At 47.7% G+C, this 13,149-nt stretch overlaps 1 protein-coding gene across 5 annotated transcripts in view; it reads left to right on the top strand.

Annotated features, from left to right (window-relative positions):
- LOC144597837 (putative voltage-dependent R-type calcium channel subunit alpha-1E) overlaps nt 1-13,149 on the top strand; it is a 411,899-nt gene that overhangs the window by 118,443 nt on the left and 280,307 nt on the right. For all 5 annotated transcript variants that reach the window (XM_078407483.1, XM_078407485.1, XM_078407488.1 and 2 more), the window contains one exon: nt 622-942. In XM_078407483.1, the coding sequence (XP_078263609.1) occupies nt 622-942 (321 nt within the window). The remainder of the gene's footprint in view (nt 1-621; nt 943-13,149) is intronic.

Raw genomic sequence — 13,149 nt, 5'->3', positions numbered from 1 at the left:
AACTCCCATCCCTCCCTACCACCTGATTCACCATCCCTCCCTCCCTCATTCTCTACCCTTCCATCCCTCTCTCACCATCCCTTGCTCAGCCCATCTCACTCCCCTCTATGCATTCCCCACTCCCCACCTCCCTCCCCATCCTTCCATCCCTCCCAATCCCTCACTCCCCTTGTATTTACCAGCCTCCTTCCCCTTCCCACTCTTCCTCCTCATCCATCCCTCTCCTTCCCAATCCCCATATCTATCTCCCCATCCCTACCCTCTATCCCCAGATACCATTCCCCACTTCCCACTCTCCCCTCTCCCTCAACCTCCCTCCCCTCCCTTATCCCTCCCCTTCTCCCTCCCCTCCATCCCCCTCCCTCTCTCCAACCCCCTCAACCTCCCTCCCCTCCCATATCCATCCCTCCTTTCCCCTCCCCTCCCCATCACCTTCCCCTCCATCCCCCTCCCTCTCTCCAACCCCCTCAACCTCCCCTCTCTCATCTCCCCATCTCCTCCCTCACCTCCCCCCCCCCCGCCCCCATTGGGATGGGGTGGGTTTGGCGGGTCAGCCCCACATCTTCCCCCCCCCCCCCCCCCCCCCGCTCCTATCTCAGCGGCTCTCTTCTTTCCCCACAGGATGGCTCGGTTTGGGGAAGGAGTGGGCGGCATGTCGGTCGATGCCGGCTCGGAGCAGGGAAGGAGCCGGCACCAGGTGCCGGTGACGGGGGAGACGGCGGCGGCGGCGGCAGCAGCGGGTGCAGCTGCAGCAGCAGCGGCCGCAGCAGCAGCGCAGGGCACGGCCGGATTCAAACAGACCCGAGCTCAGCGAGCACGCACCATGGCTCTCTATAACCCCATCCCCGTCCGACACAACTGCCTGACCGTCAACCGTTCGCTCTTCCTGTTCGGAGAGGACAACATCATCAGGAAGTCAGCCAGAAGGGTCATTGAGTGGCCATATCCTTCCACTAGTGATGGTTTTAGCTGTCTCTATTCCGTTAACCTCCCTCTGCAGTCCCACCCCACCCTCGCACTGAGTCACACACTCAGAAACAGGCCTTTCGGCCAACCCTCTCTCCCTCCCCCACCCCCTTCCTCCCCCTTTCCCTCCTCGTCCCAATGCCAACCATTTCAACCATGCCAACCTTTCTCATCCTACACTAATCCCATTTGCCCATTTTAGGTCTGTATTCTTTACGCCTTGCCTATTTAATGGACTTTCTGAATGTTTCTTAAATGTAGCCATTGTATCTGATTCCACAACCTGCTTTGGCAGCGAGTTCCAGATATCAAATGCACTCATTGGAAAAAAAAACCATTCTCTGCAAATCACCTTTAAAACTCCTTCCTTCCACTTTAGACCTACCTACTCCCATGTTTTTCATACTACTACAACTGGAAAAAACACTGATCATTCGATAATTTTTCAACATTTCTGCTCCCTACAACATGATCCCACCACCAGACACATCCTCCCCTCCCCACCTCTTTCTACTTTCTGCAGAGACACTCTCTCCATGACTCTCTGGTTCATCCATCCATCCCTCCTCACCCATCCTTCCCCAGGTACTTTCCCCAGCAACCGTAGGAGAGATAACACCTGTTCCCACACCTCCTTCCTCACCACTATCCAGGTGAGGCAAAAATTTACATGTACATCTCCAAGTAGGTCTATCACATTAACTGTTCTCAGTGTGGCCTTATCTGCATTGTCCCCACACTGGTGAGACCAAGTGCAGACTGGGAGACCACTTTGCTGAGCACCTGTGTTCTGTCCACCATGGCCCCTTAACACTCTTAGTTGCCAGCCATTTTAATTCCTCTTCCCCTTTCCACACCAACTTATCTGTCCTCGGCCTCCTTTACTGCTAGGATTAGGCCAGAACTAGAGGAAAAACACCTCATATTCTGAAAATAGACACAATAACCTGGAGTAACTCAGCAGGACAGGTAGCATCTCTGGAGAGAAGGAACGGGTGACATTTCGGGTCAAGATTCGTCAGAGCTCTTCTATCTCATATTCTGCCTGGGTAGTTTCCAACCCAACGGTATGAACGTTGAATTTTCCAATTTCAGGTAACCTGCTCCTCCTCTCTCCGGCCCATTCTGCCTCCTTGTGATGTATCCAGGTCATATCACACACCCTTTTCCATTCACTTGCTTCTTCCCAGCCCCACCCAATTTTATTCCCCGCCCCCCCCCCCCTCCCCCCCCATCCACTCCATTTGTCTATCATCCACACACTCCTCCACTGGGTCCACTTGCCCCACTCTTCCCTCCTGTCTGCATTACCTTCTCTAATGCTTTACCTTCCTTTCCTATCTTTCCCAGTACATATGGCACGGATTTGGACTTTGAAAATGTTTTTTGTAAATGGCATCAGAATATGTGCATTTGTGGGATGTGCAAAAGAATTTCATTGTGCTGTGCATGCGTGATAATAAAGAAGCATTGAACCATTATTGCCTCCACACGTCATCTCCCAGACTCTGTCGCTGTCTATACCCTTCCCTCCACCACTTGGCTGCCATTCAGTCCCATCCCAATCGGATACATCTACAGCTTGCCAGCTCTTGTCCCACCTCTCCCCCGTCCCCATGTCCTTCTACTGGCCATCTCTCCTCTAGTTTTTCAGTGCAGATGAACAGTCTTGGCCCAAATGAATGACATTGTTTCTCCAGCTGATTATCCACTGCTCCAGATTCCAGCAACTGCAGTCTTTTGTGATTCCACTTTGACCACCTATCTCATCGACGCCTCACATAATTCCACACACCTTTATCATCTCACCCATCGGCCTCCTTTGCTTCAGGGATAATAAGCCCACCCAATCCAATTTCTCCCCATAACTCGTCCTCCAATCCGTGCATCATCCCAGTCCAGGGCCATCACATCCTTGCTGCAGTGTAGTAACCTGAATTGTACACCAGACTCCATGTGTGGTCTGACCAGTGTTTTGCAAAGTTGTAGCGTAACCTCCCAGCTTTAGTATGCTATGCCCTGACTTTTATGTTGGGGCACAGAATATCAAAGCATCTTTTTCACTCGATCACCCCTTTCACTACAGTCTCTTCCCTCCCCACATCACTCATTGACTTTCCCCATCCACCCCTCACCCACTGACTCACCCTGCCCCACCCCTCACCCACTGACTCTCCCCCACCACTCACCCACTGACTCCTCCCCCTCACCATCACCCACTGACTCATCCCCACCCCTCACCCACTGACTCCTCCCCCTCACCATCACCCACTGACTCTCCCCCTCACCATCACCCACTGACTCACCCCGCCCCGCCCCTCACTGACTCACCCCCGCCCCACCCCTCACCCACTGACTCTCCCCGCCCCACCCCTCACCCACTGACTCTCCCCGCCCCACCACTCACCCACTGACTCCTCCCCCTCACCATCACCCACTGACTCTCCCCGCCCCTCACTGACTCTCCCCCGCCCAACCCCTCTCGCACTGACTCTCCCCCACCCCCACTGACTCTCCCCCCACCCCTCACCCACTGACTCACCCCCACCACTCACCCACTGACTCCTCCCCCTCACCATCACCCATTGACTCTCCCCCACCCCTCACCCACTGACTCTACTCCCTCACCCATCACCCACTGACTCTCCCCCGCCCCTCACCCACTGACTCTATTCCCTCACCCATCACCCACTGACTCTCCCCCGCCCCTCACCCACTGACTCTGCCCTGCCCCACCCATCACCCACTAACTCGCCATTCCCCCTACTCACCCACTGACTCTCCCCTGCCCCACCCATCACCCACTGACTCTCCCCCGCCCCTCACCCACTGACTCTCCCCGCCCCACCCATCACCCACTAACTCTCCATTCCCCTACTCAGCCACTCATTCTCCCCTCCCATTCATCATCTTACTGACTAAACGACGTGTAGACTTTTTTTTCATATTTTCATGTTTCTGCACCTTTGCCCATGCCACCTCAAGCAAAGCCAGAGCATGTTTACCAGAGCAGAACAGCCAGGTGTTGATCCATTGCCATTTCATAAAGGAACAAGGAACGTTAACTGTGCCGCTGAAAGATTTGGTGAGAAAACGATTTCCGAGGAAGCTCGTATCCCTGTTACAAAAGGCAGAGATATTCTGGCAATCGCACTCCACTGGGCATGTGTTTCCCGGGGCCTGCAGTTCAGGGGAAGACCATGGCTGTGCACTTCAATAAGTTACAGGTGAGACTTGTGACTTTATGTTGATTGCAGGGAATCTTTGTCCATTGGGATGAGCCATTAAATGGCCATTCCGCTTTGCTTTGACTGAGTTTCAATCATCAATGCAGGTATTTATTACTCTTTATTTAGCATTGGTGTGTGTTGTAACAAGCTGACCTGTACCCCAGTCTGGCATTAACACAACTCCTTTATTTATTGATTTGACCCAGAAATGTTTTTGGTGATGGTTTGAAAGGTTTCCTCTGAATTTCCTCCCTCCCCTGCCCCACTCCCAGAGTTCATGGTTTGCATTCAAGTGTCTGAGCTTTAAACTAAGCCCCACTCATCGCTGCATCATAATTACACTTGTGTAACTAATACTATCACTGGGTTCATAAATTCATAATTCATAGGAGCAGAATTAGGCCATTCGGCCCAGCAAGTCTATTCCGCCATTCAATCATGGCTGAACTATCCTTCCCTCTCAACCCCACTCTCCTGCCATCTCCCCATAACTCCTGACACCCGTACTAATCAAGAATCTGTCAATTTCCTCCTTAAAAATATCCATTGACCCGGCCTCCACAGCCGTCCATGGCAATGAATTCCACCGATTCATCACCCTCTCACTAAAGAAATTTATTCTCATCTTTCTAAAGGTATGTCCTTTTATTCTGAGGTTATTGCCTCTGGACCTAGACTCTCCCACTAGTCGAAACATTCATTCCACATTCACTCTATCCAGGCCTTTCACCAAGCCTATCCAGGGTACCTTCACCCTAATGCCAATTAACTGTACACATTTTCTTGCACCCACCATATATATATTGGTTGGTTCAGGTTGGTTTCTGCACATTGTTGATCCACAGCTATTGATGGAGCTGATGATGGTGTATGTTGAATGTCAAAGGAATGTGCTCAGACTCTCTTGTTGGAGATGGTTGTTGTCTGGCACCTAAGTAACTCAGCTGTAACTTTAACATCAATTCATGATGAGTGTATGTAATAAATGGTTTGCATATATTGCCGCTATGTAAATGTTCTGGGAAGGGGGGGGGGGAGTGGATGAGTACATATTCTGCCTGGTCCAAACCCCACCAGCAGTTCATAAGTTGGAGGAGCAGAATGAGGCCATTCGGCCCATCAAGTCTACTCTGCCATTTAATCATGGCTGATCTGTCTTTCTCCCATTCTCCTGCCTTCTCCCCATAACCCCTGACACCCTTACTAATCAAGAACTGATTACCCTCACTAATCAATCTCTGCTTTAAAAATATCCATTGACTTGGTCTCCACAGTCTTCTGGGGCAATGAATTCCACAGATACACCACCCTCTGGCTAAAGAGGTTCCTCCTCATCTCCTTTCTAAAGGTATGTCCTTTTATTCTGAGGTTATGGCCTCTGGTCCTCGACTCTCCCACTAGCGGAAACATTCTCTCCACATTCTATCCAGGCCTGTCACTATTCGGTAAGTTTCAATGAGGTCCTCCCTCATCCTTCTAAAAGCCCAGTGCCTTCAAATGCCTTCATATGTTAACTCAATCATTCCTGGGATCATTCTTGTAGGCAGTCAGCTGCAGATCCCAACAATTGCCATTCTCGGTAAAGTTCAAAATTCCATCTCTACAATCACTTGCCACTCCCCCCCCCCCCCCTCTTCACTTCCCATTTAATTACCCAACCACCATCTCCTCAAACCCTTCATCGTGATCTGTGTTTGGGTTTTGCAGGTTTTCTTTGAGCTGGAGTTTGTTCAAAAAGTAGCAGAAAAATGTGGCATTTCTTTTTGATTTTTCATTTCCTCTCAAGAAATGCAATTATGTGTAGACCCTTGGGCAATGTTCTGCTCATCTACCAATGTGGTGGGACTTTTATCCCATTTATCAACTGAGGGATCATCCAGTGAAGCTTTATGGGTGGAGCTGCAAAATAAGAAGGAGATTATCACAATGCTGAGATTTATTTGTCGTCCACAGAAATTAGAGGAACAAATTTGCAGGGATATCACGAATAGCTGCAAGAATAAAAAGTGATCATTGTAAAGGATTTTAACGGACTGAGACAGATGGAACTTGTTGAGTGTGTTCAGGAAAGTTTCCTCATGCAATAGATAAAGAACCCTACATGTGAGAGGGTGAAGCTTGATATACTCTCGGGAAAAAGAGCAGGGCAAGAGACTGATGTGTGAGTGGGAGAACTGATTTTGGGACCAGTGACTATAGTTCTATTAATTTTAATATAGTTATAAACAAGAACAGACCTGGTCCATAAGTTACATTTCCATGGTAAGTGAAGACTAGGGCTGGAGCTTTGGTGACAGGACCTTGCAAATGTTGATTGGAGTAAAATGTTTGCAGGCAAAGGGAGGTTTTTAAACTGAAATAGCAAGAGTTCAAGTTTTGCATGTTCCAATTAGTGAAGGGCAAAGGCTTTGGAAGTAAGGAACCCTGGATAACAAAAGATATTGAGGCTATGATCAGTAAAAAATAGGAGTCATGAGTCAGGTTTAGGCAGCTGGGATCAAATAAGCTCCTGGAAGAGTACTATAAAGAAGGAAATCAGGGGGGGCAAAAGAGGTCATGAGATATTTTTCCCAGAGAAGATTAAGGAGAATCCAGAGATTTTATATGTTTATTTAGAGAAAGGAATAACTGGGGAGAGAATGGGGCCCCTCAAAGATCAAAGTGGGGATCTGTGTTTGAAGCTGCAGGAGATAGGCAAGTACTTCAATTAATATTTCTGCTCTGTTTTTACGATGAAGAAAGACATAATGACTTGCAAACTCGAGAAAGTTAATAGGGATATCTTGGGGTTAGTCTGCATTGCATTAGAGAGGAGTTGCGTGACATCCTAAAAAGTATGAAGGTAAATCTCCGGGACCTGATCAGGAATGTCCAAGAACACCGTGGGAAGCTAGAGAAGAAATTCCCTGGACCCTTGGTGAGAGACAGGCATCATCGTCACCCACGGTGGAACTCCCAAAAAGTGGAGAGTGGCTAATGTTGTTCCTATATATAAGAAAGGCTGCAAAGAAAAACACAGACGTTATCGACCAGTAAGCCTAACATATGTGGCAGGTACGTTACTGGAGAAAAGTCTGAGGGATAAGATATACATGTATTTGGAAAGACGTGTTGATTAGGGACAGCTAGTGTAGCATTGTGCATGGGAATTTGTGTCTTACAAATTTGGTTGACTTTTTTCAGGAGGTAATCAAGAATGTAGATAGGTGCAGGGCAGGAGACATTTGGACTTCAGCAAGGTTTTTGATAAGGTTTCACAGGTTACTCTAGAAGATTAAATTGGCATGGAATCCAGGGAGAGACAGCTAATTGGATACATAATCGGCTTGAGAGTAAGAAGATTTATGAGGATGGTGCCAGGACTCGAGGGTCTGAGCTATAGGGAGAGGTTGAGCAGGCCAGGACTCTATTCCTTGGAACGCAGGTGGATGAGGGGTGTTCTTGTAGACATGTATAAAATCATGAAAGGAATAGATCGGGTAGACGCACAATGTCTCTTGCCCAGAAAGAGAGCAATCGAGAACCAGAGGACATAGGTCTACAGTGAAGGGGGAAAGATTTAATAGGAATCTGAGGGGTAACATTTTCACACTGTGGTGGGTGTATGGAACAAGCGGCCAGAGGAGGTAGTTGAGGCAGGCACTATCACAACATTTAAGAAGCAATTAGGCAGGTACATGGATAGGACAGGTTTAGAAGGGATATGGGCCAAATGCAGGCAGGTGGGGCTAGTGTAGATGGGACATGATAGTCGGTGTGGGTAATTTGGGCTGAAGGGTCTGTTTCTACACTGTATGACTATGACTCTAAGCAGTGGATAATTGCGGAAGGATGATTTTCAGACTGAAGACCCATGGCTCGTGATATGCCTCGGGTATTTGGCCCATTGTTAATTTGTCATCTCTGGCAATGATTTGGATGAGAATGTGCATGATGGCATGGTTATTACGTTTGAAGATGACATAAAATAGGTGGTATGGAAGTGAAAAAGGTTAGCAAGAATGGCAGCGGGATCTTGATTAGCTGGGTAGGTGGACTGAGGAATAGCAAATGGAGTTTGATGTAGATAAGTGTGAGGTGTTGCAGTTTGGGATGTTGACCCAGTGTAGGACCTTCACAGTTAACTGCAGGGCCCTGGGGAGTGTTGTAGAAGACAGGGACCTAAGAGACATAATTCCCTGAAAGTGGCATCACAGGTGGACATTGTGAGAAGAAGAGTTTTGGCACACTGGCCTCCATCAGTAAATCCAGTGAATATAGAAGTTGGGACATTACGTGACAGTTGTAGATGTTGGTGAGGCTGCACATGGAATATTGTGTTCAGTTTTGGTCGTTTTGCTGCAGGAAAGATGCCATTAAACTCGATAGAGTGCAGAAAAGATTTATAAGGATGGTGCCAGGACTGGAGGGACTGTGTTATAGAGAGGTCGTGCAGACTGGACTTTATACCTTGGAGCAAAGGAGGCTGAGAAGTGATCTTATTTAACTGCATAAAGACAGTCTTTTTTCCCAGGGTTGGGGAATCAAGCACGAGAGGGCATGAGGTTAAGGTGAGAGGAGAAAAAAATAATAGAAGCCTGAGAGGCAACCTTTTCACACAGATGATGGTGGTTATATGGAATGAGCTTCCAAAAAAAACTACAGATACTGGTTAAAACATAAAAGGACACAGTGCTGGAGTTTTTTCGTCTGAAGAAGGGTCTCAATCCGAAACATCACCTATCCATGTTGTCCATGATGCTGTCTGACCTGCTGAGTTACTCCAGCATTTTGTGTAGGAAGGAAAACTGCAGATGCTGGTTTAAATCGAAGGTGGAGAGAGCAGGATGCTGCCTGACCCACTGAGGTACTCCAGCATTTTGTGTCTACCAGCATTTTGTGTCCTTAGAGCAAGTGTTGAAGCAGATACAATAACAACGTGTAAGAGGCATTTGGACAGGTACATGGACAGGATAGTTTTAGCGGGATATGGGTCAAAAGTCGGCAAATGGACCTTGTGTAAATCTATATCATGGTTGCTTTGTACAAATAGGGCCAACGACTCTCTGGCTGTGTAGCGGCCCGTGTCAACTGGAAAGTTTATGTCAAGCTATCTCTAGCTGCAGCAGCAGGATGAGAAAGAAGCATTCAATGTTTGTGAAGAAAATGCAAGTGGCTGGAGATGCAGCTGTTCTTTTATTCATTCCCAGGATTTGGGCATCTCTGGCCCAGCTGACGTTTCCTGAGGCTGTGCTGGGAAAGTGCCATTAGGAACTGTAGCAATCCCTGTACTGGTGTTGCCCCCAGGATGTCGGGGAGTGTACAACCTCACCTTATGGTCAACACATTTACAGGTGTGCATGATGGTGATGAAGGTTTATTCATACACCACTTGATGTTGAGAGGGATGGGTATTGCGAGGAGCTGCTGAAGATGTAAACCGTAATCTGCTGCCTAAGGTGTCAGTGGATGTTTAAAGTGCTGGATGAATTGCTAATCAAATGTGTTGCAATATCTTTGATGGTGTCAAGGCTCCAGGGTGTTCAGAGCTGATGTGCAGTTGGAATTACAGGTGGGTCAGATCAGGTGAGAACTTCAGGTTTTCTTTTTTTACAGGATATACTTGAAAAAAACGTTTTTTTTTTTACTGTCCAACAATGTAACTTGGACTCATCCAAACATTTTCAAAGTTATTTTAATTCTTTGAGAAATAGACCGAAGCAGGCCGTGATGCAACCAGTCAGTGTGTTCTCTACCATACAGCGATAGAAGTTCAATTGAGTATTCGTTGACGTTCTGAATCCCCTCAATCATCTAAAGTAGAGGTGTTCATGAGCTTTCTTTGTGATTGCATCAATGTTCTGGCCCCAGAGCTGTTCACTCTTTCTACCGCCGTCCTGTCAGTGAAGACAGGAACTTGGATCCTCAGCTTTGCCCTCCCGAAGTCAACAATGGTCTTGTTGTTGGAAGCAAGATCGTTGTTCTGGCACCATTCAAACATATTTTCAATCACACCTCTCGCATTCTTACTCGTCGTTATCATTTAAAGATGCCATTGGAACTATGACATTCATGGGTAGGGAGAGAGGAGGGAATGGAACTGAGTGCACAGCTCTGAGGTGCTCCCGTGTCAATGGTTATCAAGGAGTATGTGTTGTTGTCAATTCAAGGATCGAGTTACATCGGGATGAGCAGAGACCCAGTTCTCTGAGACTGATAATAAGTTTGGAGGGCATGATGGTGTTGAGGGCATTTGGAGGGCATGCTGTATGTGTTGTTTGTCCAAGTGGTCCAGTGCAGAGTGGATAGGCAGTGGGGTGGTACCTCCTGTTGATCTATTGTGGCAATAGGTGAATTGTAGTGGGTTCAGGTCCTTGCTAAGGTAGGAGTTGATACCCAGCACAACCAACCTCTTCACCACCATCACCATCATTACCATCATCTTCACCACCATCATCATCACCATCATCATCACCATCATCACCAGGGTTGTTACTGCCGTCAGTCCGTAGTCATTAAGGCACATCACTTTACTCTTCTTGGGCATCGGTATTATTGTTGCCCTCTTCAAGCAGGTGGGAACTCCAGATCATAAGGCGTGCAGGTTTGTAGATTAATTGGCTTTGGTAACATTTGTAAGTTGTCTCTAGTATGTCGGACAGAGTTAGTGTGTGGGGATCACTGGTCGGCACGGACTCGGTGGGCCGAAGGGCCTGTTTCCATGCCGTATCTCTAAACTAAACTAAACTTTGGTAACGAAAGGTTGAAGATATCTGCAAATACTCCAACCAGTTAATCCATGCAAGGTTTTTTAGAATGCGACCAGGTATTCCATCAAGGCCGGACACTTACCGAGGGTTCACCCTCATGAAGGATAATCATGGATAAATCGTGCATGGATGTTGATTGTCGGGTTGAGATATTCAGTTGTCTGGGTGAGAGCTACATTCAGGAATCTAATGCATCAGGGAGGCATGTGAGTACTGTACCTGTAAGTAAATATTACTAAGGGAATCAAAACATGTTTAAGGCATGCTGCAGTCTCGGTCAGTGCAGGGACAGCTTGCATGCTGTTGCCTTGTGATGGGAATGAGCGTGATCGCTGTGCCTGGTGTTTCTGAGGTGTGGATCTTGCCGGAACATGGAGTGCCGAGAGGAACCGGTGGGCAACTGGATCTGCTTTGTTTTGAATAATTAATATTCTGCAGATCAATGCGAATGAAATCCAAAGGTTTTGGCTTTGGGTTGCTTCCTAAGCAAGCTGTGGATCCGCAGTCACCAGGCAGTGTTCACTGGCTTTGGGGGGGGAGCCCTGCCACCTCCCAGCAGCCTCCCTCACTGCTGCTGCACAACTAGGAAACAATGCTTTGTATCTGCTGTCCAAATGCTGCTGCAGATTCGAGCCCAGTGGGATGCCAGCCCTTACTATGGGATGTTGATGAACTGATTAATATTCTGTCAGGCACATGGCTGAATATTTAATGTGAGGACACAGCTATGTATTTTCTGCAACGGTGTCTTTCTCTCTACTGCTAAGGTCTGTGGAGGCAAGCGTGGCCCTTTTTGAGGAGCATTATATAGCACTCCTTCACTTTATCCTAACAAACTGTATCAAATCTTCAACAATGCAAGTTAGAAAACACCCGCTGCCTGAGAGAAGACAGTGTAAAGAGAAAGGGATGATGAATATTATCAACCACCTCTCTCTGTCCTGGGTGGACCTGTTACACCAGCCACAAAGCCATTCTCCGCCAGTGAGGAGAGTCAGTTACACCAGATGAGATGTGGTTTAGTTTAGTTTAGAGACACAATGTGGAAACAGGCCTTTTGCCCCACTGAGTTTGCACCAACCAGCGATCACCCATACACTGGTCTATCCTACATACTAGGGACAATTTACAGGGGCCAATTAATCCTCAAACCTGCACGTCTTTGGAATGGGGGAGGAAACCGGAGCACCCGGAGAAAACCCATGCAGTTGGGTTTTTGGAGATTGTGCAAACTCGGTACGGACAGCACCCATGTTCAGGATCGAACCCGGGTCTCTGGCGTGTAAGGTAGCAACTCTACCACTGTGCCACTGTGCCACTGTGCCGCCCTTATAGACACAAGGAACTGCAGATACTGGTTTACAAAATGCTGGATTAATGCAACAGGTCAGGCAGCATCTCTGGAGAACATGGATAGGTGACGTTTTGTGTCGGGACCCTCATTCTGTCTGAAGAAGGGTTCCAACCCAAAACATTGCCTATCCATGTTCTCCAGAAATGCTACCTGACTTGCTGAGTTACTCCAGTACTTTGTGTCTACTCTTGATGAGATCCTTGTCGGTTGTGGAAAGATCACAAAACCAATTGTATCTTCACCCTACCCCCTGAATAGGTTGCAAGAAAGCAAGAAGGAGGGCACATTTTATCTACCCCCCCCTCCACCTATCTTCGGATGTTAATGCACCCCCATTGACCCGTCTTTCTGCTCCATGCCTGCGGGTCATGCCAACACCAAGTAATTCAACACATTGACAACCTTCCTGCGTGCAGGTTTGCTCGATCACACCGATTAGTACCTTTGCCTCTGTTCCATAATTCCACAACCCTGCATGTTTATCAATTACAAGCTCAAACTCTTTTCTCTTCGGCGTTTCAAGAGAGTGGAATTGCAAATGTGTTTTATTAAAATCAAAATTAATACCTGAAACATATGTTGCATCATGTGACAAGTTTCAGATGCAGTTTCAAACGCGCTGCGGAGGGCGTTAAGTGCTTTTGCAGCTATTTGTCACAGATGCAGGCGTCTCTGTGAACCAATTAATGCTGAGCAGCAGTGGCAAAGGCCAGGGACGGAGCCAGAATGCTCTGACTCACTGCTGCTGGGCTGCAAATGGATCAGACAGAGGGGTTCACGTAACCCACCGATACAGTCTGAAGAAGGGTCTCGACCCGAAAAGTCACCCATTCCTTCTCTCCTGAGATGC

This window comes from Rhinoraja longicauda, chromosome 11 (assembly GCF_053455715.1).
Source record: "Rhinoraja longicauda isolate Sanriku21f chromosome 11, sRhiLon1.1, whole genome shotgun sequence".
NCBI lineage: Eukaryota > Metazoa > Chordata > Chondrichthyes > Rajiformes > Arhynchobatidae > Rhinoraja > Rhinoraja longicauda.
Note: the sequence above shows the minus strand (reverse complement) of the source record. Positions and strands in the feature narration are given on the sequence as shown.